Source organism: Penicillium roqueforti (assembly GCF_015533775.1).
Source record: "Penicillium roqueforti strain LCP96 04111 chromosome Unknown scaffold_39, whole genome shotgun sequence".
Classification (NCBI taxonomy): domain Eukaryota; kingdom Fungi; phylum Ascomycota; class Eurotiomycetes; order Eurotiales; family Aspergillaceae; genus Penicillium; species Penicillium roqueforti.
The window spans coordinates 18,833-46,607 of record NW_024067603.1 but is presented as its reverse complement, the minus strand read 5'-3'; the positions used below and the strand labels follow the sequence as shown (position 1 = coordinate 46,607).

Here is a 27,775-nt window from a genome sequence, read left to right as displayed (position 1 = left end):
AAACTTGATTTCTCAACGAAGGACAAATGATTGAATGTCTATACCAAAATTTATCTTTAGATGCGTCCGTCTAATGGGCGAAAAAAAAAAAAAAAGAAATATCAAAGAGCTGGAAATAATTATGAGCGCTCTATGTACAAGTCGCAGGTCGGCTATCTGCGTATTCTAGCAAAGGAGACCGGGAAACCTGCCCGCCAACGCCTTTCAAGTTTAGTCTGATCCTGCTCATCTGTAACATAGACGAATCTGGGTCGCACAGAGTGAACATGAGTGATTCATACTCGAGAGAATTAGGGTATCTCTCGGTCTCATCACGCCCAACGCATAGAATTTAAGCCACCGTGTTGTACTCAAAATCCCGAGATATAAGCTCAAAGATTGAAAATCGACAGATAAACGTGTTAGAAGACATCGAATGTAAAGTAACCAAGGTAATTTTAATGCAGTGATATAGCACCTCCCCTACTATCTCGCATGTGAAGGTAAGCCTGGAGACCGCAGAAAACGAAGAAGCCCTGTAAGCCAAAGAGGCGCATTGTCAGTAACCGATTCATTTCTCATGCAACGAACGATCTCGTCGGAGCTTGGAGCCTAGGGTTTAGGGAGTGACGTACGGCGTAGACCATCACAGCGATATAAATAGAGGCGGCGACTGCGGGGCCATCTTCAGGTTCGCCTTCCGATCCGGTGTATGCGTGGTTGTTGCTCTATAGTTGGGAACTTCGCGTTAGCGGCTGATCCCCATATTACGTATGTCCGGGACAATGGGTCTTCGTGGGTCTTGGGTAAGTGAGAGTCGGGCAGACGTACGCTGTATAGCGAGCCGAGGACCGAGAGGATGATGATTGCGAAAGCAGAGATAATGACACTGTGCGAGAAGCGAGGTGTTAGAGCGATAGAACGTTTCGATGGATAATGGGATGGGGAGCGTACCAAGACCAGGCGTTCAAGGCAGAGACGACGGGCTTCATGTTGGCGGTTTGATGCTAGGTAAGGAGTGCTTCAAAAAGAGCGGGATAGGTACTGTGTCGGAGAAAGAGGTGGTCGCAGCTCGGCTAGTACACAGAGAAGTTGAGGTTGAAGACGGAGGCGGGCGGACCTTCAGTTGATAAAAGCCCCTAAGCCCCTTTGGGACAAGTCTAGACACAACTGTGACTCGTACTCCTCCTTGCTGTTTGTTGTCACGACTTTGATGAAATAGATATAGGAATATACTATTTGGGTCACCATAATATTTTTGATCTATTCATTTTGATTTATGTTCTATTTTAATGCGTTTTGTTCCATTCGATACATTCATCGAACGTCACTCCAGAGCCGCCAAAGATATCTAGCGCGCTTCCAATCGTCAAATCCACTCTTCCCTTGCTACTAGTGTGGACCTTTTCGAGATCTTGTAAATGGCGTGCACCTCCTGCGTAGGTCACGGGGATAGTACACCATTCAGCCAATCTTGAAACAAGTTCTTCATCGACGCCTTGTTGCAGGCCCTCTACGTCTGCAGCGTGGATTAGGAACTCGGCGCAATATGGTTCCAACATTGCGATCGATGCTACATAATGTCAGTGGGCTAAGAACCAGCCTAGGTTCAGTGCAGGTAGGACATACCCTGGTTGATCTCCATCTCTGTGATGGTTTGCCAGCGGTCCATCGCAACGAACCAAGTATTGTCTTTTCTGCGGCAGCTCAGGTCCAGGATCAGCTTTGACTTGTCGCCGCCCAGAGCAGAAAGAACCGATTCCAGCCGCTCGAGCGAGAACTTGCCCCCAGGGAAGAGGAATGAAGTGATGATAACCTATTGCCCGCATTCCACATGGTTAGCGTCATTGGACTCTTACTATGACGAAGCGCAAGCAAATAGGTAAAAATAAAAGCATATATATCATTGAGTTCTCAACCAAGCCTAATTCAGGCGAAGAAATAGTAATCCGTCTGGAATCCGGGGGCTTACCTTGTCCGCACCCTGATCGATCCAATATTGCGCATTCTTATCGGTGATACCACCGGCCACTTGCAGCCCACCCGGCCATGTCTGCAATGCCTCTTGGGCTGCTTCTTCATTCCCAGGTCCAAGCTTCACGATGTGCCCGCCGCGCAAATCGTGCTTCTGATACAATCCCGCATAGTGGCTGGCCGGAAACTTGGATACGTAATTGGTCTTCAGGTCTGCGGCCACCTGGCTGAGTGTACCACCCACAATCTGCTTGACCTGCCCCGAATGCAGGTCAATGCACGGTCTGAATTTAGTCATTTTTTTCTGGCTAATTGGAGAACAAGTTGATTCAGTGATGGATGTGTAAATCGAGGGGCGGCGTATCTTATCACACGTGACTTTGAGCTAAGTCCGAAAAACTTTTGGGTCGAGACGCGAGTGTTCGATTTTACAATTTAGTCGATAGCACATTCACCATGGTTGTGAAACGAAAAAGAGAAACCACTGTGGTTTCTAAGCCCCAAACCAAGGAAGACAGCCCTCCTCCAGTGGACAATGCGCAGGACGTATTCCGCAGACTATTCGAAGCACAATTTGAGCCACTTGATTTGCCAGCTCCTACCGCCAAATCTACTGAAATAGGGAATGAAGAAGACGATGACTCTGATTTCTCTGAGTCAGAAGGTGACTGGGATGGGGTGTCCGATATCAGTGACGAAAGCAATCAAGTTGAGGTGGTCGAACACACGGATGCCTACGCGGCACCAGAAGACAGAATGGATAAGAAGACCTGGAAGGCGTTTATGGTACGTGCTAGGCCTCAATGCGTTGAAGGGCCAGGCTAACACTGAGACCTACAGAGTGGAAAACTGTTGTCCGACTTAGATAAGCCGAGCGCCGACCCAGAGCCTACATCCAAAAAAGAAGAAGAAGAAGACGCCCACGACTCTGCAAACCTCAAGCATGATCTTGCATTGCAGAGACTGCTTAAGGAGTCACACCTTCTTGACTCTGCCAATGATCTGGCGCCCACTGGAAAGAACCGTTTGAAGGCTTTGGATATGCGCATGCAATCCCTCGGAGCCAAAACTTCGCTCTATGCGCAAACTAAAATGCCCACTGCGCACCGAAGAGGCATCAAAGCCAAGGCTGAATCAAAGGAAGATAGACGCCGCCAAGAGGCCAAGGAGAACGGCATCATCCTCGAGAAGCCTAACAAGGTACATAAATCGAGCAACAACGGGCGAAGAGAGCGGGGTCTTGCCGGATCCTCCGTGGGCAGGTTCTCAGGAGGCACTTTGAACCTGAACAAAGACGACATCGCCCGTGTCCAGGCGTCAGGGCGCCGTATGATGGGTGGGAGAGGAAAGGGCAAAACAAGAGGCGGCAGAGGCGGCGGGGGTGGTAGAGGTGGCCGAGGCGGTGGCCGCGGTGGTGGCAGAGGGGACAAGCGCTAAGATCACGATATTTGCGATGGGGTCTTCTCCCATTGTTAGGCTAATATGCTTCTTTGTCTGACATTGCCTACCCACGCTACTTCAACATAAGAGATAGATGGCTGCATGATCCACACGCCATGTCCGCTCCGGCCTTGATCTCTCACGCGTCGTGAGTTGCGACTTCGATCATCCGAGCCGAGCCTCATTACTCAACACACGTCCAAATCGGCTGGTGATTTGGCATACATTTCGTGAAATTTCGCACCAGGACCTTGTCATTGGTCGGGACATGGTACGAGTTCACCCGATATACGTGCTCCCGGCCTTTCTTCCAGCGTCTTTCATGTTCAAGTCCACGTTCGCGAAAGCTTCGTCGATCGTGTTGATCTCTTAATGGATTACAAAGGTTTCCGGATCCCAACTGCATGTTCACGGTGTTATCAGCACGATCAATTCATTTGGGAAGCGAGACTTCGTGACTTGTGCGCATACATTGATCTGTGCATTAAATGTGATCAACAATGCGGACGGCTTCGGTGAATGGAAGTCTCGCTTTGATTTTCTATCCCCAGCCGTCGAAGAATTAGAGGTGCGACATATCTATCCGATAGAGATAATAAACCGTTTGACAATCATGCTGTGTCAAGAACTTTCGCTCGCGCATCTCAATATTTAATTTATAGCTACACTTCCACTGACTAGTGGCATCCGTAATTAGGTGAGATATATATCCACTGGTTATTGCGAAATCTTGTATATTTTTATCCAAAACTGGCTGGATATGTCTCTGTGGTCTCTTTCATCCGAAGCAGAGTTGATAACTCTATCCTAGAACAACGTGTACTTGCTATTAAACATAGACAATTAGGTCACTTTCTTCGGTTTAAACCATGGTGATTATATAACGCCATTAGATACTGTCTAAATAGTTAAAAGGTCTTCTATAATATCGGTAGCATGTTTCACAAGGGGGGGTAGTGCAATATATTATATAGCGTGGTTATCCTGAAACAAACATTTCCACAGCCCAGTACTATCAACTTTAGATATCCATATGTAACTAACTAGTTACAACATAGGAACAACTTACTCAATCGCCAGATCTACACACGAGCTCCATACGCCGACGATCAGGGGCGTTCTGAAGGGCCCTGCTCTGTGGGGTATGAAAGAAACTTACAAGGTGTCTTTTGTTCTGGACCCGGCATGATGCCAAGAAGGTCCATTACATTCATTTTGAGAGGCACTTGTAACGTTGCTGTTAATAGAGGACACTTAGGCGGGAGAAGACAAAATGATGAGCAGTTTGACGGAGGACACCGAGGACGTCGTTTGATGCGATAACGACATGCTAGGGTTCCTTTGCGGTAAATCACCTCAAAACCTTCGTGGAACACTCTGGAATCCTTTATCATTTATATTAGTTAGCTTGTGTGTGTCAAGTTCCTTTAGCGGGCCAAGAAAGCCAGGGGCTGCATCAGATCTGCAAATCCCATGGTCAAAGCGCTTGTTTATTGAAGCGCCAGGCAAATAGATCAGACACAGCCTCATCCGTTCGTAACAATCATCTTTATTTTCTCCGCTAGTATCGTTAGATCCATATGATTACTCCGTATACTGTGTTTCAGATGAAGATTGTCATACCTGTCAGGGGGATCTACCATATCTCCCAAATTTGAAAGTGTATAGAAATTCTTGTTCAGGGAACCTTGAGAGAATTCGCAGGTTAAGATCCAATTCTCTATTCCACAGCTAGAAGAAAAAGAAGAAAAACTTGCATTGGGGCCACAACGTTGACAGATAATATGCTAAATCGAGGCGTTCAACACCACAATAACTCGGAGACTTGAAAATGAAGCTATAACCTAATCACATTGAGGGTTTGGACCCCCTATATTGTTTAGAAGTGGGGAATTGCACCATGTCAGGCCAATCTACTAATGAAACTAACTACACTGCATGTATCTAACGTGCACTAACGGAGTCCATATCGGGTACCCGAGAATCGGCATCCGCAGCAGCGAAGGAGTTACGGAGTACGGAGTAGATTATAGGAGACCGTTCTTGCCGTGAAACCAGAGTCTTGGCATTGGGCATCAAAACTGAGGTATAAAGAATTGAGTTCTATCAGGCTGCCAAGATGGGAAGCTGTATCAGCCTTACAGGGGTAGATAGCCCTGGCGAGCCTTAACCGAGCTGGAGGTTGGGCAGATAGAAAAACACCCCGAAAGTGTAAAGTCGACGCTCAATTACGAAGCGATGTGCAATTCAATGATCAACCGCAGACGACGACGAACTCTTGGCAGTTCCGCTAAGATTTCTAGGGGTGTCGCATCAGTGGAGTCAGATAGAAAGACTAAGCTATAATCTATGTAGAAAAGCTTGCACGGTACCTAGTATATTGTACTCTCTATGTACTGTATGGTACCCGGCAAGCTACTGACCAATGCAGCTAGCTACATTGCTAGATATATATGTATAGGAGAAGAAGTTCGTCCATGACTTTCTCTCGGGACAAGGTTCGCGCTAGACAGGATATGATCGCCAAGCTGACCGGCCTCTGTATGAATTATACTCCGTAATGTACTCGGTATTGTAGGCAGTATCACATATCTGGAATCATAATGCATGTCATTGGATTGTGATGCTAAGCCCTGTGGTCAGACGCCCCCTTTGTGGGTCCCCGATTGACGACTTGTTAACAGCAAGGGTTAAGATCCCCTATATAGATCGGTCAAGGGGAATGCACACGTAATTCAATGGCGTATTCTGCCCAATAATCTCACCTGTATCAATATTGACCAGGGTAAATGATGAAGCTTGGCATTTGCTTGACATATATGTTATCAAAATGGCTAATATTCGACACGTGGGGAAAATGAGACCCTGGAACAGAAATCAGGTTTCAGCTTCTCTTTTCCTGTACTCGAGATATCTATCCGCTGCTGCTTTGGAAACAATTAGTGGATTGGTTAACTGGTTTATCACCTCCCTAATTCCGCACACTTTCGGGGCCTTTACAACATAGGAAACGAAAGATTCTGCGGAGTTGAATCGAGAAAAGTAATCGAGTGCCAAGCAACATTTCCCCGACATATTTTTTCCGACTCCAAGTCTTGAGAGTGAAACCGGACCTGCGTGCTGCATATTATATGCAGATCGATTCCATTACGCGTATATGGAGTCTAGAAGGAATCCCAGTGGGTACTGGAATCTGCCCTATGAACTTAGGTATTAAAACTATTTATCCATAGTTAACCAGGCCCCAACCTCTCGTGGGTAGCTCCCAGAAGTATCAGAAATATGATTTCCCTGGGGTAGAAGTCATATTTCTAATACTAGAGATGATACAATAGACATGTAGCCGTCTAGACTAGTGGTGTAAGTCATTCTAGAAGCTCGTGGATTAGAACCTCGAGTATTTCAACTGCTGATCGTGGCCCGTATGTATCAAATTGAGCGACATTGGGGTTACCAGATAAGTATTATCCGTGCCATTTTCTACTATCAAGGAGAGGGTATAGTGACCCCTAGTCGAACCCACTGTGGAGTACATTTGGTTGACTCTCAGATGTATGGGTCTCCTAATATTGTTTGTATTTTGGAATATGCCCTATAGGGGTTTCCTGCTGGAATTGAGATACAAAAGGATGTCTCCATTCTATCATTTAGCTTTCTATACCTCTAAAACTGTGAGCCGAATGAAGCCATACTTTATATTCTATTCTCAATGATTTGCATCTGTTGATAACAGCCAGTGTTGTCTTCATATTCTATAATAATTATTCACCATGACTTTGTCCCACTACAGTTCAGCAGAAACCCTCAGGGATCCTGAGGTTACAGACCAGTCGGTCAACTCAAGCCCTAATCTCTCGCCTGAATATGAGAAAGGATTCTCGGTATCATCGACACCAGCAGAGTCAATCAATCTTGAAGCCCAAGCCCCAGAAGAACCACCATATCATGTGTTCACTCGGTCTCGCAAATTGTTAATGGTTATTATTGTCTCTTTCGCCGCCATTTTCTCGCCGCTATCTTCAAACATCTATTTCCCTGCACTGTCAGAAGTTGCAAAGGTTGGTCAACTTGAGCACTATGGATTTGGCCACTTGTTGACGGCAATATAGGAACTCGATATCTCCATGTCTCTAGCTACCTTGACTATCACGATATACATGATTGTTCAAGGTCTTGCCCCGAGCTTCTGGGGTTCTTTCTCTGATGCATTGGGCCGTCGTGTGATTTTTGTTGGAACATTTAGTGTATACATTATTTCGAACATTGCTTTGGCTGTCTCTACCAACTATGGTGAACTTATGGCTTTCCGAGCGCTGCAAGCTGCCGGAAGTGCAGCCACCATCTCAATTGGTATGATACATTAATCATCCCTGTCTTGTGTCTTAGCTAACTTTCCTAGGTGCGGGTGTCATTGGTGATATTACCACCTCAGCGGAACGAGGCAGCTTGATTGGAATATTTGGTGGTGGTAAGTAGCCTGCTGCTTGGATACACTGCTATGTTCTGAGCTAACAGTATCTAGTTCGCATGTTGGGACAAGGAGTTGGACCAGTATTCGGTGGAATCCTCTCTCAATACCTTGGGTTTCGATCTATCTTCTGGTTCTTGGTTATTGCATCCGGAATCAGTCTTTTGTCTATCATGTTTTTCCTCCCCGAAACACTCCGCTCTATCGCTGGAAACGGCACAGTTCCCCTCAAAGGCATCCACAAGCCAGTCATCTACTCCATTTGCGGACAGAAAGACGTCCAGGAAGGTTCAATCCCCTGCGGAAAGAAGGGTAAGGTGACCTTAAAGACCGTGCTAGCACCCCTCGCCTTTCTATGCGAGAAGGATGTCTTCATCACCCTTCTCTTCGGCAGCATTGTGTACACAGTGTGGTCAATGGTGACATCCTCCACATCGGACCTATTCGAAAAACAATATGGCCTGAACTCAATGGAAGTTGGCCTGACCTTCCTCGGCAATGGTTTTGGATGCATGGCCGGCTCGTATACAATCGGATACCTGATGGACTACAATCACAAGCGAACGGAACGTGAATATTGTCAGCAACACAACCTTCCGATCGATACTCGCATCAGCTTAAAGAGCTACCCCGATTTCCCCATCGAGTATGCCCGCATGCGCAACACTTGGTGGATCACGGCTATCTTCATTGTCTGTGTCGCCGTCTACGGAGTATCCCTCCGCACACACCTTGCAGTCCCAATTATCCTACAATTCCTCATTGCCTATGGCTCCACCGCTATCTTCACCATTAACAGCACACTCGTCATCGACTTGTACCCCGGTGCTAGTGCTAGTGCAACGGCAGTCAACAACCTGATGAGATGCTTCATTGGTGCTGCTGGTGTCGCGGCTTCTCAGGCTATCATTGATGCTCTCACTGCCCAGTTTGCATTTGTCATGCTCGCTGGCATTATCCTCGCCACGGTCCCTCTTCTCATGGTTGAGATGAAGTGGGGCTATGGATGGCGTCTTGAGCGCCAAGAGCGCCTTTTGAAGAAGGAAAGCTCCGTCTAAATGAAAACGATCGATATATCTGGAATGGAAAAATGGGGGGAAATTGTGAATAGAAGGGGGAAAAGTATATAATTGGGCCTATCACGACTTGACGATTTGGGGTAGTAAAAAGCGGTGCTTACATGGTTTCACTTCTCACTCATACTTTTGGCGATTATTTATTTTTATTTTTATTTCATACACGTCTTTACAAAATGGCAAATACTACTACATCTGGGTAGCATCTCACTTCGGCATCTTTAATTTTCTTGAGGTTATATGCCCGTATAAGGGTGACGTAAGGTGAGGCTCGACGATAGCAGCCACCCGGAACTTGCGTTTCAACCTACCGCGTTCCCCTCCGCCTTCTTAATTGGTATCCATATATCTTCCATAGACCCTGCTATTTCTTTATTTTAAACCTCTGTCACTACTGGTTGCTATATCAGTTTCTTCCTGAGATCAATTATGTAGTCTGGAACCTACATGTATTGGCGTAGGTCATAGTTATATGTTCTATATGGTTTTCTGCCTAATACATCAACGCGGTCAAAGTTTCAGATGGCCGCTTTCGCCTTCTCTACCCGCTTGCCAACACCGGCCTCCCCATGCGCCGTGGACTTTGCTTTGCTTTTCACCGGCCACATTCCAGTTCTTTCGATAATATCAAGTAAACTGAGAAACTCCACGAAATAGCATGGAGTCTGTCCGAAGCCTCTACAAAAATGACGTCGATTTTGCAGCCTTGGGGCTGCAATCGCGCGACTTCGCCAAGCAGTACGTGAAAAGGCCTCTATTCTAACAGAAAGACAAGTGCTAATCGAATACAGCTTGAAACCAAACGGACAACTTGACTTTACTGATCCAGCGGCCGTCCGGTAAGTTGGAGGACTCTAACGTCTAACTTCGGGAGTGGATCTGATTTGCATCATGCAGACAACTCACCACCACCCTCCTGCAACAAGATTTTGACCTGAAAGTTGAGATCCCTGAGGATCGACTGTGTCCACCGGTATGCAGATACTAAAAATATTCTGACGGACACGTGTTGACTTAATTTTAGGTACCAAATAGGTATGTCATCCCGAATGACGGCTTAGATCCTATACGCATGTCTGACATGTAGCATAGACTCAACTACATCCTCTGGCTACATGACCTCCTTGACTCCACCGCCGGAGGACTGCATGAGGAGTATGACCGGGACCGGGAGGTCGTCGGGCTCGATATGTAAGCAATGAGTCCCTCCAGTCTCTGGATCATGTCTGACAAAATCAAGCGGAACGGGATGCATCGCTATCTACCCACTTCTGGGCTGCGCGACACGGCCGCGGTGGAAATTTGTAGCAACAGGTATGTCCTTCAGCCCGAAGATATTCGGCATCCACTGACCAACCAGACATCGACTCGAACAATATCCGCACCTCCCAGCATAATGTGGCTCTGAACAATCTTAGATCACGAATTCAGATTGTAAATTCTGACCCCAACGGACCCCTATTCCCGTTAGAAAAGCTAGGTCACCAAACGTGAGTCTCCCTCCAGTTAAGACTTGCTAGAATATTACCTGACCATTAACCAGCCTTGACTTTACCATGTGCAACCCACCCTTTTATGCCTCGCCTAATGAGCTGAAGCAGTCTGCTGAGCAGAAAGAACGAGACCCATTTTCGGTGAGTGTTACTGCTTCACTTCCAACACGAAATAGCCATATACCATCCACCACATTCCACTTACGTACCATACCGTTCTAACTTACATGAAGACCTGCACCGGCGCGGAAGTTGAAATGGTGACTCACGGAGGAGAAGTGGCTTTCGTGAAGCAAATGATCGACGAGAGTCTCCAGCTGCGTGACCGCATCCAGTGGTACACATCCATGCTCGGCAAATTGAGCAGTATCAACGTACTCGTAGAGATGCTGATCAAGCATGGAATCACCAATTTCGCCGTCACCGAGTTCGAGCAGGGAAGCAAGACGAAGCGCTGGGCCGTGGCGTGGTCATTGGGAGACCGAAGGCCTGCCATGGTAAGTCCTACTTTACTACCTCTAACTCACTTCGTTCACGTCTGTGCTTTGTGCGCCATGTCTAACCGCTGGTCTAGAATATTGTGCGCGGAATCCCGGGCTGCCCGAAGAGTCTTTTGCCTTTCCCTGCAGATTACACATTCACTCTACCACCTGGCACGTCTATTGACACTGCAACTGCGACTATAGATACAGAACTCAGTTCGTTGCCTTGGTTCTGGACCTGGAATCAAACACGTTCTGCCGGGACGGGATTCGCTTCTGAGAATGTATGGTCGAGATTCGCACGTCGGAAAATGAAACTTGCCGGCGAGGAGGGTGCGGCTAAATTTAAGGCGATTCCGGACCAGGTGGCGCTGGGGGTACGTCTGCAGATACGGTTGGTCCGGGGACAGAAACCGGACGAGAGAGAGGTGAAGGTTTTAGTTCGCTGGGCCCAGGGGACAGACACTGTCTTGTTCGAGAGCTTTTGCGGGATGGTGAAGAGAAAGTTGGAATCAAAATGATTCCCTAAGATTATGACTCTAGCTGTGACTATGAATAGCCTTGATTTATCAATCAAGATGAGGAGATTTGAATAATGTTGAACTTGGTATATGACTTTTGTAAGCATTGCACCTGCCATATGAGCGAGCTAATCTACATCATTCATAAACAGCATCAAGGGATATATGTACTAATTGGCGGTAACCTCAGACTGCAACTGCTTCAAGCGGTCCCAGCCTTCCGTGCCATCCCAGAATTCTTTGCCCTTGCCCAAGATTCCTCTTACGGCACTTCGAGCCTTGAACCGCCAGTCCTTCGCAACAAGCTCAGGCTCATGGTCACCCTCAATCTTCTGATCTTCACGGTCCATAGGACCAAACTTAGCATACCCATCCCTCACAAGTTTCTCTGTAGCCCGCACAATCTCAAGCCAGGGCTTCTCATCACCCATCTGGAAAGCACCTTGAGCATTAGCAGCAACAGCAGCACGCCACGCCTTCTCGTGAGCTTCGAACGCCTTAGACGGCCGATGACGGAAGACTTCGACGCGAGCAACAATCTGCCACAGAACCGCAGAGTGTGTGATAAGCGGGACAACATTCTGATCGATCAGCGAGATGATCTGGCCGGGAATAGTACCGGTGCGAACAATCGGGGCTTCAGATGGATCGTCAGAGCGGATAAGCAATGCCTCGTACTCGAACGCCACGTTCAGGAAGTCAACGAGCATGCTCAGGATCGCCACATCAATGCACTTTTCGCCCTGCTTTGTGCCGACGAGCTCGATAATGCGCTTCTGCGCGGTAATCACATCGCGGAATGGTGTTGCCGGGGGCGGGATAGATGCTGCGACTGTCAGGACGTTGTCCCAAATGCGGGCGTCAGTGCCCTTTAGTTGCGCTGCGCGCTGGAGTGCCGATAGAGCCTCGCGCTTGCGCTTGTAGGGGTCGACTTCGGCGGCGGAGACTTCGCCAGTGGCCTTGTCGATAATCTCTGGGGCGGGCTCCGAGTCGGGCATGCGCAGCATCGCGGCGGCAAGGTTACTCCATGCCTGGCCGTCGGTATCGTCCAGTTGGACGGTGCGGGTAAAGGTGTCGGTTGCTTCTGCCCATTTCTGGAGCTCGAGCTGCACGCAGCCGAGAGCGAACCATGCACCGTGGTTCAGGCGGTTGATGTGCAAACTCTTCTTATAGGCTATCTCGGCCTTTTCCAATTCCGGTGGTGTGGAGGTGAGATAATGGCGGGCCAGGGACCGCTGGGCGCGGGCGTATCGTTCCCCGGAGACTTCCCAGGCGCGCTCGTACATCTTTTCGTCCTTGTCGATATCTCCCATGATACAGAGCAAGCGTGGGGCATCTGCTGGTAGTGGTGACCGCTCTGGTCCTTCGAATTGTTCATTTTCGTCATTTTCATCTGGGCCGGTGGCCTGGTAAAGCTGGCGGCGGATGAGTTTCTTCGCCTTGCCCTCGCGCTCGGTGGCAGCATAGCAAAGCGCGGCCTCGGCCCACATTTGTAGTCTCTCGTAGATCTCAAGTGCGGTGCGTAGACCACCAAGATCAACCCAGCGCTTCGCAAGCTCAGCCTCGAGACTCCATCTTGTTGAGAAGTCTAGGATCCAGATGTGCTCAAGTCTGTCAGCGGCCGGGGCAGACTCAGACTGCTCAGGGCGCGGCAGGAAAGTTGTAGGGTCGCCTGATTCATTCTGAGCTGCGTCGTCGCTGGTTGCGGTATCCGCAATGACCTGGTCCACCAAAGCCTGCATCTGCAGCACGGCTCTCTCAACAGTACGGGAACGGTAGCCCTCTACTCGACTGCGGACCAAAAGTGCTTGGGTATAGATCTGCCAGTTGGAGCTACCACCATCAAGCACTCGAATGGCGTAGGGGTTTGTTTCCTCTCGGGTGAGACCATTCTCAGGCGAGGTATTAGTAATGGCAGATGCCAGTGCGAGTAGAAGAGCAGAGTCAACGGGGTTGAGAATAGGCTGATTGTTGGCATCAATAGCATCCAAAGCTGGAGAAACCTTATCCTGAATTGCCAAGGATTGTTCGTCGGGCTTTTGGTCGGAGAAAGATATTGCCTCGAGAAGGGTGTCGTCGTCCAAGTTCAGGTTCTTAGGCCCAGAAGGCTCCGAAGATTGTGATGGTGATGTCTCATCGGCACTCTTAGCCAACACGACCAGTTGACTGATATCACGGTCTTGGAACTTTGTACGCTTGCCCATCTTTCCGGTCAGCGCAAATTCGAACCTCCGCACCTTGGCCGCCTGAGTAATATCTTCCCGTGCCTTGGCATCGAATCCATGGTGTGTATGAATAATGGCCCTTTCCAGCAGGAACCGACTTCTCTCATCTGAGGTCAACTCAGCCTTGTCCAGGATCTCAACATCCTTGTAGATCACATCCTGGAGTGTACTCGTGACCTCCGAAAGCATTTTTTGGTGAAGAAAGTTGGTGCGCATACGTGCGGTCTTTGCCACAAGTGGTCCATCGCTACTCGCATCGGCTAGCAGAGCCTTAGCCACAGCGAACAATTCCGGGTTAGGTGTGAGCTTGTAGGCAGCTTCTCCATCCAGTGTTAGATCGCGGATGATCTTTGCCCGCACGGCTTTGAGGGTTGTCCGTTCTGTTCGCAGACTGGAGGGAAGCACAGCTTCAGCCGAGCTGAATTCGAGGGGAGGACCGGTAACGTTGGACTGTAGAAAGCTGAACAAGGCTGCTAGTCCAAGATGCAGAAGTTGCGATTGTTTTTGTTCCGTAGTCAAGTCATCGCTAGACCGGAGGGCGGCGCGGGCCTGATCGGCGACGAAGGTGGTATAGGAGATCTCGCCGCTTGCAACCTGTGCAAGGGACTCTTCTGAAGCGTCGTGGCCCAGCACCTTGTGAGTGAGGGGCAGGTTGAGGATCGGGACAATGTTGTCTGACGTCAATCGGATTGGATCGATGCGGTCTTTGAGAGATGATGCGGCATCGTATATGCTGTCCAGATTGGACGGATACGCAGGAGATTCAGCCATGTCAAATCTCTCTAGTAACCTTTAAAGACCTCGAAGTCGAGAATGTGCCCCGCGGTCTTTTTCGATTTTTCTGGCTTATCGATAGTGTGTGGATAACAATAGTGCGTGGTATTTAAGTAGAAGCCGGAATATCGCCGGGAACGGATACTATTGCCACACTCTGCTTATAGAGCACCACCTCCCTCCAGGCTCTAGGCCACTAGAATCAGTCGTGAAAGTCCAATTTATTATAGTATGCTATACCAAGCTGACTCTTGCTCAGAATCAATGAGACCCATGTGCGTGATCCTTGAGTATGCGATTCAAACCCTCTCGCTGTATACAACTCTCAAAGTGGAAACTCCTGGCCAGTTCTTCCAGATCCTTCTCACTGCTTCCTCGAAACAATTCAGCAAACTCATCCACAAACGAAGCCGCTAAGAAAGTGTAAAACACATTGCGCATGACATGCAACTCCGTATTCCACGACGTGGGATAAGTTTCCTTCGCAGTTGGACTAACGCGGTCAATCCACTCGAGCAAAGGCTTCAAAGCCGCCTCGGGCTCAGACTTAGGCCGACGGCCCCATTTATCCAGCCAGAAGTCTCTCTTCTTGTCCAGAAAAGGCTTGAGTGTCTTGTTCCACTTGCTCGCAGGATTCGTGTAGATCATACCCTGCAGACCAATGTCCTTGTAGAGCCAGATCGACCAACTGATGTTATACTTGTCGTAGATGCGCAGCTGGTCACCAAGGAGGTTGTATCGCTCCTGATTAACAGTCTCGGCATCGAAGTCAAAAATATGATCTGCGTAGACGGGTCCGAACTCCCCATTCCAGACGGGGGTCTTGTTCTCGCTCATGAATCGCGCTTTGCGCAGGTACCCCTGTTCAAGGCGTTCTTTTTGTTCATTTGTGCCTTTGTAGCGATCGCCGGTAGGGAAGCCCATTGACTAGAGATTATATCGTATTAGAACAAGAACGCCCTTATCTCACGACCTCGAAAGGAATGTGAAGCTCACTGAGTAATCATGCATGGCATACACGCAGTTCGGCAGCACCTCGTCAAACCCCTTCCATTCCATCGCAAACGTATTACCATCCAGCCACATTATATGATTCGGATCGATATTGCGAATTGCCTTTTCAACACGAGCATAGAATGCGGGTAGTCGTACATGCTCAGGATCGCAAGGTTCATTGAGCGGGTTGTACCCAGCAACCCAAGGATTATCTCTGTACCTGGCGGCAATCTGCTCCCAGAGCCAAACAGTCCGGTCTTGGTGGTCTTTGTAATCCCAGAAAGCAGCATAGCCGGTAGGATTGTCAGAATGCCAGTCTGGGTTCTGACCACCGGGGACAGCGTGCATATCCAGGATGGTATAGATCCCGTGGGCTGCGCACTATAAGGCTATCGAGATTAGTCGCTACCCCCATGCAGATGAATATGTGAAACACCGACCAGATCGACGACTCGGTCCAAATGTTTGAACCCTGATTCCTTTAACACCCGGGGATTCATATCGTCTTCAAAGTGGCGGTAGTTGAAAGGCAGACGCAGACAGTTCAACCCTAACTCGGCGAAGAATTTGGCATCCGCTTCGGTGAAGAAGTACTCCAGCCATTTGTCGAAGAAGAATTCATATCTCTGTTTTCCTAGGACTCGGCGCATGGCGGCGCGGTGCTGGGCTTCGTGGCCTGCGAAGCCTGTGATGAAATTCTCCATACTAAGATGGGATGTCAGTTTGAGGACAGGGGAATGATACGGCAATCCGATCATTTGCATACTTCATCCACCCTCCAAGAGCAGCTCCTCGCATCACAACTGCCTTTCCATTTCCGTCAACAATAATATCACCCTTCACGTGAAGGAAGCTGGTAGCCATATTCTTGATTCAGTGCTCCGTACTCCGTAGTGTAACGGCAATTGTTAAAAGCTACAACGATGCCTGTAATGATGAATAGGGAAGTGCTACACATGACTATAAGTACTTATCCGCAGCAGGCTATTTATCCGAAAGTGCAAGCAAGTGAAACGCGGGGATGGGCTAAATGTCTCGGCAACCAACATGGGCTTCTCAAGCCACCTAGCCTAGCAGCCAACTCGACCGGCTAATATTGCAACATTTAGCCTACACGTACACACAGCCAAGACGAATAAATGTGCAAGAATTGCATTTCTCGTAAATAACAAGACATGTGCCAACGGGCATGGATGTATTCCAACAGGGTATTTGTAGACAAGTGAAGCAACGCCGCCTAAACGCTCAGAGAATAATGCAACACATCAGTTTAAACTACCAGTCCTGCCCGCGATCCCGCATCAGAATCTCAATAGCTTCGTCCTCGGGGACGGGATTGTCATTCAGTTCCTTGACGCATTGCGTGAGGCCCTCTGCGGCGTCATCTACTTGTTCCGCCGTCCAGCCCGTGCATGCCATCACCATGCGACGGTAGTTCTGGCCAAGAACTGCGTTCTTTGCTTTCAGACAATCGACTTCAGCTAGAATCTCTCCGTTGAATTCTTTGTAGCATTGTGTCTGGCGCCTAAGCAGATCTGTTGCTGGCAGTGTAGCCAGGAAGGAGAGTTGCTGTTCCGAGAAGCCGGAAGCTGGGTCGAAACCCTCAGGGAATAGGACATCAAATGTCGCGACATCAACACCGGAATCTCGGTCTGCATCACCGATAACAGCCGTCTTGGTCGCGTCCAATCCTGGTGTATTGTTCACTGTGACCAACAGCCCCTCAGATGACCGCTCCAGATTCTTGATACGTCGGTCTAGCTCTACGCGCTCAGAACTCCTGCGTTTGAGCTCATCGTATTGTTTCTGTTCGATCTGCCGAGCCTTCGCAGACTCGCGGATCTTCGTATGCCAGTGATCGAAAGTTTCTTGTTTTTGTGTCAAGCTCGAAGCCAACTCGCGGTCAATTCCCCCAAGTGTTTCTTCGACCAGTGCGCTAATTTGGGACATTGCCGCTGTATTTCAGGTTAGTAAGGATGAAGATTAATGCGAGAAGATATTTACCATCAAGTATCTCTTTCTTCGATTTCGCCAATTGATCAATAAATGTGTCATTCCGATTAGCCGGTTGTTGAGATTGAGAGTTTCCGTCGACCATGTCAACACCAACACCGTAATCTGCAGGGCGGAGGCCAGTATGGTTTGGAATATGAGGATCGGCGCCCACTTCTAGGAGTTGCGGGACAAGGACTGAGCGCGCACGCCCTGCCAGATTGAGGGCCGTATCGCCCTGATCATCGCGGAGGTTAACAATTTCAGAGATGAATCGTCCCAGAGACATGACTTCACCGCCGGGGATCCCGTTTGTGGCATGATCTCCATTCGCACTTGGGGCGATACCGCCATGTCGTACAGTGAACTCAAGAAGAGCTTCCAGGTAATGCTTTGCGGAGACATGTCCGCCGCCACCAGTCGCAGCCATCATGGCGATATGGTGCAGGACGGTACGTCCGCTGTAATCGACCATGTCAATGGTAGGGGCTAATACCTGGAGCAAACGTGGGAAGCTTCGATAATCGAGGTTGTTCCTGGTGCCCACGGCCTTTTGTAGGGCGGTTTCTCCGGCACCATTGACTCGCGCTATACTGACACCCTTGGCTACTAAAGCATTAAGCAGTGGCATGCGGGCAAGCATCGCAGCCCAGTGTAGGGCATTGTTTCGGTACTCATCAAGGGGAATCTCAAGATCATCCCCGGTCAACTCCAACAAAGCCGGGTGATTCGTAAAGTCTTTTGTTCGTTTATCAAGGAACAATGTCATAATGAGCTTCATCTTCTGGAATCTCTCGGGAGTAGAAGCAGGCGCCAAGGACTCAATGCCGCGTTTCGAGCCATCATCAATAGGAGGGGGAGGAAGATCCACTTGTTGATAGAATGAGTCGTTAGGTTCTGTTGGTGTAGGTTCGAGCATAGATAGATTAGATGGTTCTCGGGTGAGACCAATAGGGGGGCCTTGGTGTGAAGTAGAGCGCATGCGTTTTCGAGGAGGTTCCGCAAGATCCTCGTTGTCATCCTGCACCTGGTACCGATTTTGCAAGCTGCCAAACCCGCTGTCGGACATGTACATGGTCTGCTGGCTGCTGAATGCAAGCCCGGATTCCTGGCTGCTCATCTGCTGTGAGGGCTTGCGCGCCATGCTGGGCCGACGACTATTAGAGCTGGGCGAGTCGAAGCGCGCTTTGCTGAGGGCATTGACAGCGGTGGCGGCGGTTCGCGAGATGTTTTGGAAGAAGGTTCCCTGCTGCGGCTGCGACGCGCTGCGATTATCCCCGCCGTTGTACAAGCGCTTGCGCTGCGCGGCCATTGCTTGCTCTTTTGTGGGTGTATCTATCGTTGATCCGTGCGCAGGAGCTCCGGAGCCGTCGGGGCTCATATCGTACTCGAGCAGTGGCCGGAGTGCTTCTTCAACGTGGTACTCTTTGCAGAGGTCGACGCCTCGTTGGTAGTTGACCCACGTCCCCTGGTATTTTCCGTAACCGCCTTGTACTTTCTCGTGTTCACCAGCCGCAATTTCTTTCTCGAGGGTTTTCGTTCGTCTCGCTTTCACAACACCAGCGACTTTTAAAATTTGCGTAGCGTTCAACCAAGAATCGGACCGACGTTTCATCACAGCAACTCCATTCACTTCCATTTCATAGACAGCAACATTAGAATAGACAGCCTATTTTTGAGCCTCGTCAGTGGCATGCTCTGCGGGTGTGGATATAGACCACGAACTCGGTAAATCTGTGGTTTATACTCCTCCTGGTATGACATTACCGAACCATACTCATTGGTTCCATCATATCCACCAAAGCTTCGTGAGATTCCGTTGGAGTAACCGAAAGAGGACATCTGAGATCCTTTCGGGGGCGGAGGAGTTGCGCGAGGGGTGGAGGAGAGGGATTGGGAACCATTCAACATGTTGTAGGCCATTCCATTCGACCCTGTACTGCCCTGTGAGTACGACATGCTGGGCTTTTCAGGGAATATCAGCCTACAAATCGGGTAATGATGGGGTAAAGTACATAGCAAGGGGAGAGATACCGGATGCCGATTGGAATGACGCGAGCTCAAGGAGGCGCGTGGCTAACCCTCTGAAGGGAAACCGTAGGCCAGACCAAATAACATTCAAAGCCAGAAAGCGACCGAACGAAGCGAAGTGTCAAAGTAAAAATTGAACTAGTATTAAGATATGAGGCTCAATGCAAGGCAAGGCAATGTTCGCGGGGTTTGGGGGAGAGACGGCGAAAATGGCGCGTCGGAGTTCCCGTGACACGCATTTCGCCAAGGATTTCGCGTTCCTCCGTTTTGGGGTTCTTTTTCTTTGCACTTCTTGCAATCAGATAAGCTATTCCTAATGGCCGGACCACAATCTCAGCATTGGGTACAGAATCTCTCAAAACCACACCAATGGCGCCATTTGTTTCGCGCCACGCTGCGCGAATGTACCTACCTACCTGACCCCATCGCTCGCAACTACATGAAAGACCATATCATCTCCCGATATCGTGCTGTCTCCTCTCGTTCCCCGAAGGCTGGTCCTCAGGCGGTTCATGCGGCAAGAAATGCGTTGTCGGTTCTGCGGCGAGCAAATGAGGGCTATGCACGTCCTCTCGAGAAGGTGCTGTTACTGTCATACGGTCGCACTGGGAGACGGCGACATGAGCTGCTGGCAAAAATTCTAACGCCGCAAATCCCCAATGACTCCATGGCTCTTAAAGAGCTAATCTCCCAGCCTGTTGATTTCAGTGATGGCTGGGAACCCCCGGCTATCGTGAAGAACCTCGCAATCTCTCAAATGCAGAACCCAGTGGTTACAGCAGTCCGTATCAGGCCGTTAATCAAACAATTTCAACCTCCAATTCCTAAGGAGGACAGCTGGGGCAGAGAATTGGCCCAGTGTCGGAAGAAAAATATTCGGAAAAAATGGTACAACAACACATTGAACAGTCTCCTTCCGCCATTGCCAGAGAAGGATCTCCAGACGCTCGAGGGACTCATATCGGGAACTGTGCCATGGGAGCCTGTCAAAAGGAGAAATTCAAAGCCCCAGGTTTTCCAGACCGAGTCTGGTGGCGAGCTCTTCAGGTTGCTGGCCAGGGGACCTGAGAAAGGTACCACTTTTGCCGAATATGCCAATGGTCGACCACATACAATTACAATCAGGCTTATGCGTCGTCAATGGAGACGTCTGTCTGCTCTTGTACCCCGACAGTACTGGAATCCGATATCACAGAAGTGGCGCTTTTTGTGGGATTCACCAAAGGAAGTCCCCCGGCTGTCGTTCGATCTGGACAGTAGCATCGACCCAGAGGCTTTTTTCAAAGAGTTTTCCGGCTAGGGCGAAGCTGAAGCGCGGCGACTTTCAATAACAAAATATTAACCAATTTAATAACATACGATCTGGATGCCACTCATGGCCATAGTCATTACAATGTTCAACTGCTCTGCGAACTGAAACGAAGGGCTATCTGTCGGGCAGAAATGCAGCTAACAAGCATTCCCATATATCTCAGCAATAAAGGCATAATCGCTTGATTTAATAATTCAACTTTGTTGATGAGCTGTCATGTCATTGAGAATACAAATGCATATGATAAACGTAACGCATACAGGTTCTCCAGTCCCCAAGACGAGAAGCCAAAACGAACCGGATGCTACCGGAACGGAAAAAGCAGCAGAGAACAAGACAGGGTATACAAAATGTAAAGGATAAAACAAGTCATGGTGACCAATCAGACCCAAAAAAAAGAGACTAATTAGTCGCTGTCAGAGGACGAGCTGGAGCTAGAGCTGCTCGATGAGCTCTTCCGCTTGTGCTTCTTATCCTTCTTATGCTTCTTGTCTTTCTTCTCCTTCTTGTGCTTCTTCTCACTATACCAGAGTATCAACAGTCAGTCTCGTCTCGATCCAAAAGACAACAAACAAGATATAATGATAAGAAGGACACTCACAGCTTATTAGTCGCCATATTCATACCAACAGCACCCAAAACAGCACCGCCCGCAGTACCAAGTAGGCCGTGGCCAAGCTTATTGCCCACGAACCCGCCAGCCGCGCCGCCAAGCAGTGTCGACCCGAGGCCCCTTTCTCCCTCCGGTCCTACAGCACCGGGCTGTCCTTCCTGGTGCGGGGGTGCGCCACCGTAGTATGAGGAGCTCTCACCGCCACCACTTTGCGGGTAGTGCTGTTGCTGGGGAGGCTGACCGTATCCAGGACTGCCTTGGGCAGGATACTGGCCTTGCTGGTGCTGTGGAGGGTAGCCCTGCCCGCCTTGTTGGTCATAAGGACCTGAATGTTGGCCGTACTGGGGCTGACCATAAGCCTGCTGACCCTGTAGCGCGGAAAGTTAGTTATGTATGCTCGCGGTACGAGTACGAGTGGAGAGTGAGGGTTTGAGCGCTGTGTGACACGGTTCTGTGCAACGGTATATCGTGCGTGTAGACTCACCTCTGGTGGGTAATATCCTTGCTGTGGTTGATGGGAATAGCCCTGCTGAGGAGGGTATCCTTGGCCTTGCTGGTCATAGTAACCGGCACCACCACCGTATTGATTCTGCGAGGGTCCACCGTACGACATGTTGATATCGAGGAAATAAGAATTGGTTCTTAGGTAGATGTTTGGTCGGATGATATATAGGTATAGTTATACTTGGGAGAACTGGATAGAAAGGTGAGATCTGGGAATGACCTGACAATAAATACACGGCATTGGCGGGGCTCGCGGGGCTGAGCGTTGAGCACCGCCTCAGGAGGGTTTCAGATCGACGCAGCTTCCTTGTCATCTTAGAATGTGGCTTTGCCTTTCTTCAGCTGAATTGGATAGCCAATGAGTATGTCTTGATCTAGTATTTCATTGTGGGCCTACACAATATTTGGCATTTGACATGTCCAAGCCACTGGAAGCCAGTCAATGCCAAGACTGTCGGGCCGCAGTTGACAGGGAACCAAGGAGCATCCCTGATTTGGTAGATACTATTTATAAATCAGAGAGACTTGAGTGGCAATGATCCGGTAGTAGTATATCAAGTTCGCTATACTTTCATCATGTCCTCCAAACTCGACGACATCCATGCTGATCAAAAAGTGCACTGCCTTGATGTGTTAACTGCGTAGTGTTCGGCGATATTATCGGCTTAATATTGGAACAATAATCAAACAACTTGATCTTCAAACAGCATAGGGAGGGGCTAGGTACTTAGACCTGCCGTGTACAGTCAAGCCGATGGTACTTGGTGAGTCCGAAGATTTCGGTCAGGTCTTCTAATAGAGCAGGCTGCAGCACTATAACTTCAGCATCCATTACAGGGACATGAGTCCTTCCACTGATGCTATCCCAATCCAAAATGCGTATTGAGCTCCTGAATGTGAACTAGCTTTCTGGGTCATTCATGAGCTTGTAAGCCCAACTATGCTTATGGTGTTTTAGTAAAAAAGGTAGGCTCGAAAGCATAGTGTCAGTCTATGATATGGTCCCTCTGGGCCTTAACAAGAACGGATGTTTTTGTTATGGCCTCCTGGTAATGAGCTGTATTATTTCCTATGAATGGTCCAACCCAAGTGGCTAGCTGATTTCGCATTAAAAGTTTGAGACTAAGCTCAATATTTTATCCATAATCCAGGGCTAGTTAGATATAGAAAGATCGAGCTCACAAATCAATATTTTTCTGCCGTTCAGCTAAAAAAAACCCACGAAGGGGGAGAATATAAGTAGGAAAAAAGGACAGCCATCGAGCCAACTAAGGAAAGAGGCCGCAAACCCGGCCGACTATTTTTGTAAATATAATCCTCAATAACTATTCCACGCGTTCTCTACCTAGTATCTCTCCGAGACAAGGCTGATAGAACAACCTGCGTACGAGTGAAGAGAAAACACAATTGACAGCCAAGGCGGTGATTTTTAGCCCTAAGAACTTACTTTCCGTGCAAGCTATCCAAATTCTTCGGAGCAGCTGTTACAATCCAATCCAGCATTATCATATAGTCGGTGTTTCCTGTTTCCCAAAAGATGATGACAATGAGAATGCCTATTAAGACGGAGGCGAGAGCATTTAACGAATCTAGATGCGTCTCCCTACTTGCTCGTTTGAGAACTTCTTTCATATCGTATACTGTAAGACAGCAAATATGCTACCATGGAACCAAGTCAGGACTAAATTACTAGGCTAACGTTGAAACATTGAACCTTGGAACCTTCCAAGGTTCCTTACTCGCACAAAGAGCCTCCCCAGTCTAACACAAGAGGAAACCGCACAACGTTATCTGCGGCGAAACTTCCCCAGCCTCGGTTTATAATAAATTAAAGATCGACAACCGCCGCGACGCGGCGTATCTATCAACGGCTTGCCCATTCAGGCTTGTATTTCCGAGAAGTGGAAATTCCTACGGAATATGGGTATACGGAGTATAATTTCCGAAAGAAAAAAAACTGGGGACCTTGGCCAAGTAAAGGCGAAGGATTCAGCCCAATTTATTCACATGCAGGGTAATCCAAGCGTCCGAGTCCGAGCGCGGTGATAAAAAGCTTTCTCGCCAATAGCATGGCATTTATCGGCACTATAGGCAAGAACCGGCTGAGATCTCGGATCTTGTAGTAAGTCTAGACAGTTCGCGATGCCGAGTGTGATACTGCCATGCCCAAAGTACGCCTAGAAGGCACTCTTCTGTATCCTCCGTATCGAGTACCCCGTACCCCGTACTTGGGATGTTCGGGGAGAAGCCGACCATGTGGCCAACGCATTGTCCCCTGTAATTCTTGGCAGTCTACTATCCACCCATGGACCTGGGCAAAGTCTTACTTCAGAGAAGCCCTGCCAAGTAACCTTGGGCTGAATCATTGAAAGGACAATCTGAGAGTGTGGGAGGATGGATTACTGCACTATATCGTGAGCAGCTATGTAGTAAGTGTCTCTTCCCCAAAAAAAGAACAAAGTCCAGAATGTTCTACCTTAGTTTAGCACACAAGACCGGTGACAATACTTATAACAGCCGATTAAACCCCGAGACCGACCTACGGCCGGCCTGGCTTCAGTGGCTTGAAAGGAAGTTCAAGGAGAAAAGCTATTTTTGTGGGGGGATTTCCCCATTTTTCCCCTCCATTTTTCAACTCCACACCCCGCGTGGATAATCCGGGATATGTTCTTGGGTAAGACACTATAACATCAAAGTAAGCGTACTTTCGTACCTATGTGACTGGTAGATGTAGTCATCCGAATCAAAGCACATACCGGAAGAGATTGCAAAGTTCTCAGAAAAGTTTACGAAACAATTATAGAAAGGTCTAGATAAAAAAGACAAAGAATGCCACTAAAGAATTCACGGAAAAAGACTGTGGGCTTAGTGCCTGGCATCAAGCTGTATCCACTGGACAATATAGAAAAATCATGCCATTAAGTCATTTTGCATCGCAGACTTTTCTAGCTTCTCCCCATGGGGACTCTCGTTGTCTGGGTCATACCCCGTAATTGTACTATGATCGGCTTAGATTGCCCTCATTCGTGCGCGTCTCCGAATTCCAGGTTGCTGACCCGCGTGGCAAGCGAATAAGATAACGTATCATCCCTGTATACAGCGGGCCCGCAGACGTCGGTGGTCATTTGTTTGATTCCTTTCGGTCCTCGGGATGCCCGCTAAATTCGGTGAGCAGAGAGGAGAGGAGGGTTCCCCGCCGTATTTAGAGCGGCCCAGGACCCCCCTGGCTGACTTGTGACCTCTCTTATCCCTCTTCATTCGGACTTTGTGCCAGGATCCGGCTTTTACTCTCCGATTCATCGGTGCTCCAAGATCCTTAGCAGTCATGGATGAGGGAAAGACTCAGTATGCGGCGACATCCTCGCCAGATTTCGAGGAGGATATGAGTGTTGGCCGCTACATCGCCACTCGTATCTCCTCTCTAGTGCCTCCCATGAACCCGGCGCCGAACCCGTTCAAGGCTCTTACACTGCTCAACCGGTCTCAGTGGCTGAATTTCTCGGTATGTCCTCCTCCCCATAAGGCTAACAGGTAGGAAACGTCCTTGACTAACTAGCCTAACCCTATAGGTCGCGTTTCTTGGCTGGTCCTGGGATTCGTTTGACTTCTTCACCGTCTCGCTTACTGCCTCTGCACTGGCGAAATCATTCGATAAATCCGTCACCGATATCACATGGGGAATCACCCTGGTTCTGATGCTGCGATCTGTCGGCGCCATCACCTTCGGAATCGCCTCCGATCGATGGGGCCGCAAATGGCCGTTCATCGTCAACCAGTTGCTCTTCGTCGTCCTCGAGCTTGGTGCTGGTTTCTGTCAGACTTATAAACAGTTCCTGGCTTGTCGCGCCTTGTTTGGAATTGCCATGGGTGGCTTGTACGGTAATGCGGCTGCCACCGCGCTGGAGGATTGCCCGCCTGAAGCCCGCGGTATTATCTCGGGACTCTTGCAGCAAGGTTACGCCTTTGGATATCTGCTAGCCACGGCTTTCGCTCGAGGTCTAGTCGATACTACCCCTGAAGGCTGGCGGCCGCTGTTCTGGTTTGCCGCTGGTCCACCAGTCTTGATCATCATCTTCCGGTTATTCCTTGGTGAAACTGAGACTTTCCGTCGGCGCCAGGAAGCGCGACAGGAATTGCGTGGAGGTGTTGCGGCATCGTTCATCTCAGAAGGGAAGGTCGCACTACAGCGACACTGGTTGATACTCATATACCTGGTTCTGCTTATGTCTGGGTTTAATTTCATGGTATGTATTACTTGCTATTCGAGTAACAGAAGAAGCTAACATGGAAATTAGTCGCACGGATCTCAGGATCTTTACCCGACAATGCTGGAGAACCAGTTCAAATTCTCAAAGAACGCAGTCACCGTGACACAAGTTGTCGCCAACCTAGGCGCCTTGTCAGGTGGTGTATTATGCGGCTGGGCCAGTCAGATCTTCGGCCGCCGGTTCTCTATCATCGCCATCTCCATCATCGGCGGTGCCCTTCTCTACCCCTACACATTTGTCCAGAACAAGAATGTCATTGCTGCGGCCTACTTCGAGCAGTTCATGGTCCAGGGTGCATGGGGTGTGATCCCTATCCATCTTATGGAGCTATCACCAGGATCTATCCGCACCTTCGCTGTCGGCACCGCCTACCAGCTCGGCAACTTGGTCTCCTCCGCTAGCTCGACTATTGAATCAACCATCGGTGAACGCTTCCCGTTGCCCCCTACTGAAGAAGCCGCCCATCGCTACGAGTACGGCAAGGTCATTTGCATCTTCATGGGCTGCGTCTTTGCCTATGTTATTCTGATTACAATTGCTGGACCAGAGCGTTTGGGTCGTAACTTCGATGCTGAGCATGATGCGGACCTCCAGGAGGTTGCTGCTCACCGTGGTCTCAATCCCAAGGAGGACTTCGGGGAAGATCCTGAGAAGGCTACGACTACTATTGTGCCGTAGACTACCAGGCTACTGTGATACCTGACGCTCGCGCAATGACTGATGATTGCTTTGTATTTCTGGACCTTTCAATGACCTGGGATTTTTGTTTGGGAGAATGTGGAAGGGACATTAAAATGGGATAATCGGATAGGACAATGAATTGGCTTTCACGGATTCGCTTTGTGTTGTGTATTAACCTCGGTAGTACCCTTCGCTCTCGTGTATCCTCGTTGCTCTATGAGTAGAAGGTTAGCGGGTGTCACCCAATGGCCTTGGTAAGTACTAGTAGATGTTCCGTCGTGTCAAAGATCTGAATCTGCTTAATGTACAATGCTCATTCTGGTGCACAGGCCAGTCCTAGGGTTAAGGGGTATCTTAATTTCCTTAAGTGTAACAGTGGAGCACAAAGAAATCACGTAGTACCAGCCTATACTAGATAATAGTGATGATCCTACAAAGAGCAAATACACAGTGAGCGTGAGACTTAGGAGAGGCTCTTTATAGTACAGGAATTCTACACCCCGCACTTGTACACTATATCCAGCTGAGATTGGAATTGTTTTAAATGAGAATACAAACAAAATCAACTGAGATAAAAAGAGAGCTAATTATAAATCAATTGGATGCTAGTTTTTCTATAGCGCTGTGATGCTATACTACTCCGTGGTAATAGCCTTGCCAGAGTCTGTCACGTCATTGCTCCCAATAGTTAATACAACATAACTAGAGTCGTCTACATATCTAGGGGTCCACGGGTAGACCGGAACATCCAGCTGGTTTCAAATGTTTCAAGGTTGTACAAGGATAGTATGCGATCCCTAATATCTAACGGAGATACTATTTGTGATGGTAATAAGCACTTGGCCAGTCTTACTATTGTGGCATACGCGTCCTGCAGAAACATTATGAGGGGATACACGATTGCCTGCCGTGGTGGCTCAGCGCATCTATACATATGACCTTGAGC

At 48.8% G+C, this 27,775-nt stretch overlaps 11 protein-coding genes across 11 annotated transcripts; 5 read left to right on the top strand and 6 right to left on the bottom strand.

Annotated features, from left to right (window-relative positions):
* Positions 1 to 437: 437 nt before the first annotated feature.
* Positions 438 to 971, bottom strand: LCP9604111_8938 (uncharacterized protein; the record flags this gene model as incomplete). Its single annotated transcript, XM_039077136.1, has 4 exons — positions 438 to 515; positions 615 to 707; positions 811 to 868; positions 934 to 971. The coding sequence occupies 4 exons, from the start codon at positions 969 to 971 to the stop codon at positions 438 to 440; spliced, it is 267 nt and encodes an 88-aa protein (XP_038925032.1).
* Positions 972 to 1,268: 297 nt separating this feature from the next.
* LCP9604111_8937 (1-(5-phosphoribosyl)-5- ((5-phosphoribosylamino)methylideneamino)imidazole-4-carboxamide isomerase HIS6) lies at positions 1,269 to 2,251 on the bottom strand (the record flags this gene model as incomplete). The annotated part of the gene is made up of 3 exons (XM_039077135.1): positions 1,269 to 1,552; positions 1,609 to 1,795; positions 1,952 to 2,251. The coding sequence occupies 3 exons, from the start codon at positions 2,249 to 2,251 to the stop codon at positions 1,269 to 1,271; spliced, it is 771 nt and encodes a 256-aa protein (XP_038925031.1).
* Positions 2,252 to 2,409: 158 nt separating this feature from the next.
* LCP9604111_8936 (uncharacterized protein) lies at positions 2,410 to 3,390 on the top strand (the record flags this gene model as incomplete). The annotated part of the gene is made up of 2 exons (XM_039077134.1): positions 2,410 to 2,739; positions 2,794 to 3,390. The coding sequence occupies 2 exons, from the start codon at positions 2,410 to 2,412 to the stop codon at positions 3,388 to 3,390; spliced, it is 927 nt and encodes a 308-aa protein (XP_038925030.1).
* A 3,773-nt stretch (positions 3,391 to 7,163) lies between these two features.
* LCP9604111_8935 (uncharacterized protein) lies at positions 7,164 to 8,919 on the top strand (the record flags this gene model as incomplete). The annotated part of the gene is made up of 4 exons (XM_039077133.1): positions 7,164 to 7,451; positions 7,503 to 7,743; positions 7,793 to 7,861; positions 7,916 to 8,919. The coding sequence occupies 4 exons, from the start codon at positions 7,164 to 7,166 to the stop codon at positions 8,917 to 8,919; spliced, it is 1,602 nt and encodes a 533-aa protein (XP_038925029.1).
* Positions 8,920 to 9,595: 676 nt separating this feature from the next.
* Positions 9,596 to 11,433, top strand: LCP9604111_8934 (DUF890 domain protein; the record flags this gene model as incomplete). Its single annotated transcript, XM_039077132.1, has 10 exons — positions 9,596 to 9,675; positions 9,729 to 9,776; positions 9,835 to 9,910; positions 9,962 to 9,972; positions 10,030 to 10,128; positions 10,178 to 10,251; positions 10,298 to 10,427; positions 10,481 to 10,571; positions 10,664 to 10,927; positions 11,005 to 11,433. The coding sequence occupies 10 exons, from the start codon at positions 9,596 to 9,598 to the stop codon at positions 11,431 to 11,433; spliced, it is 1,302 nt and encodes a 433-aa protein (XP_038925028.1).
* Positions 11,434 to 11,603: 170 nt separating this feature from the next.
* Positions 11,604 to 14,429, bottom strand: LCP9604111_8933 (tetratricopeptide repeat protein; the record flags this gene model as incomplete). Its single annotated transcript, XM_039077131.1, has 1 exon — positions 11,604 to 14,429. The coding sequence occupies one exon, from the start codon at positions 14,427 to 14,429 to the stop codon at positions 11,604 to 11,606; it is 2,826 nt and encodes a 941-aa protein (XP_038925027.1).
* A 264-nt stretch (positions 14,430 to 14,693) lies between these two features.
* LCP9604111_8932 (glycoside hydrolase family 5 protein) lies at positions 14,694 to 16,292 on the bottom strand (the record flags this gene model as incomplete). The annotated part of the gene is made up of 4 exons (XM_039077130.1): positions 14,694 to 15,359; positions 15,429 to 15,809; positions 15,869 to 16,133; positions 16,195 to 16,292. 4 exons carry the CDS (start codon positions 16,290 to 16,292, stop codon positions 14,694 to 14,696), a joined length of 1,410 nt encoding a protein of 469 aa, XP_038925026.1.
* A 411-nt stretch (positions 16,293 to 16,703) lies between these two features.
* Positions 16,704 to 19,690, bottom strand: LCP9604111_8931 (putative APSES transcription factor (MbpA); the record flags this gene model as incomplete). The annotated part of the gene is made up of 5 exons (XM_039077129.1): positions 16,704 to 17,383; positions 17,433 to 19,089; positions 19,146 to 19,385; positions 19,455 to 19,496; positions 19,685 to 19,690. 5 exons carry the CDS (start codon positions 19,688 to 19,690, stop codon positions 16,704 to 16,706), a joined length of 2,625 nt encoding a protein of 874 aa, XP_038925025.1.
* Positions 19,691 to 19,767: 77 nt separating this feature from the next.
* LCP9604111_8930 (uncharacterized protein) lies at positions 19,768 to 20,751 on the top strand (the record flags this gene model as incomplete). Its single annotated transcript, XM_039077128.1, has 1 exon — positions 19,768 to 20,751. One exon carries the CDS (start codon positions 19,768 to 19,770, stop codon positions 20,749 to 20,751), a length of 984 nt encoding a protein of 327 aa, XP_038925024.1.
* A 418-nt stretch (positions 20,752 to 21,169) lies between these two features.
* LCP9604111_8929 (putative glutamine-serine rich protein MS8) lies at positions 21,170 to 21,989 on the bottom strand (the record flags this gene model as incomplete). Its single annotated transcript, XM_039077126.1, has 3 exons — positions 21,170 to 21,284; positions 21,365 to 21,744; positions 21,861 to 21,989. 3 exons carry the CDS (start codon positions 21,987 to 21,989, stop codon positions 21,170 to 21,172), a joined length of 624 nt encoding a protein of 207 aa, XP_038925023.1.
* A 3,216-nt stretch (positions 21,990 to 25,205) lies between these two features.
* Positions 25,206 to 26,826, top strand: LCP9604111_8928 (sugar transporter family protein; the record flags this gene model as incomplete). Its single annotated transcript, XM_039077125.1, has 3 exons — positions 25,206 to 25,382; positions 25,450 to 26,124; positions 26,176 to 26,826. The coding sequence occupies 3 exons, from the start codon at positions 25,206 to 25,208 to the stop codon at positions 26,824 to 26,826; spliced, it is 1,503 nt and encodes a 500-aa protein (XP_038925022.1).
* Positions 26,827 to 27,775: the final 949 nt, after the last annotated feature.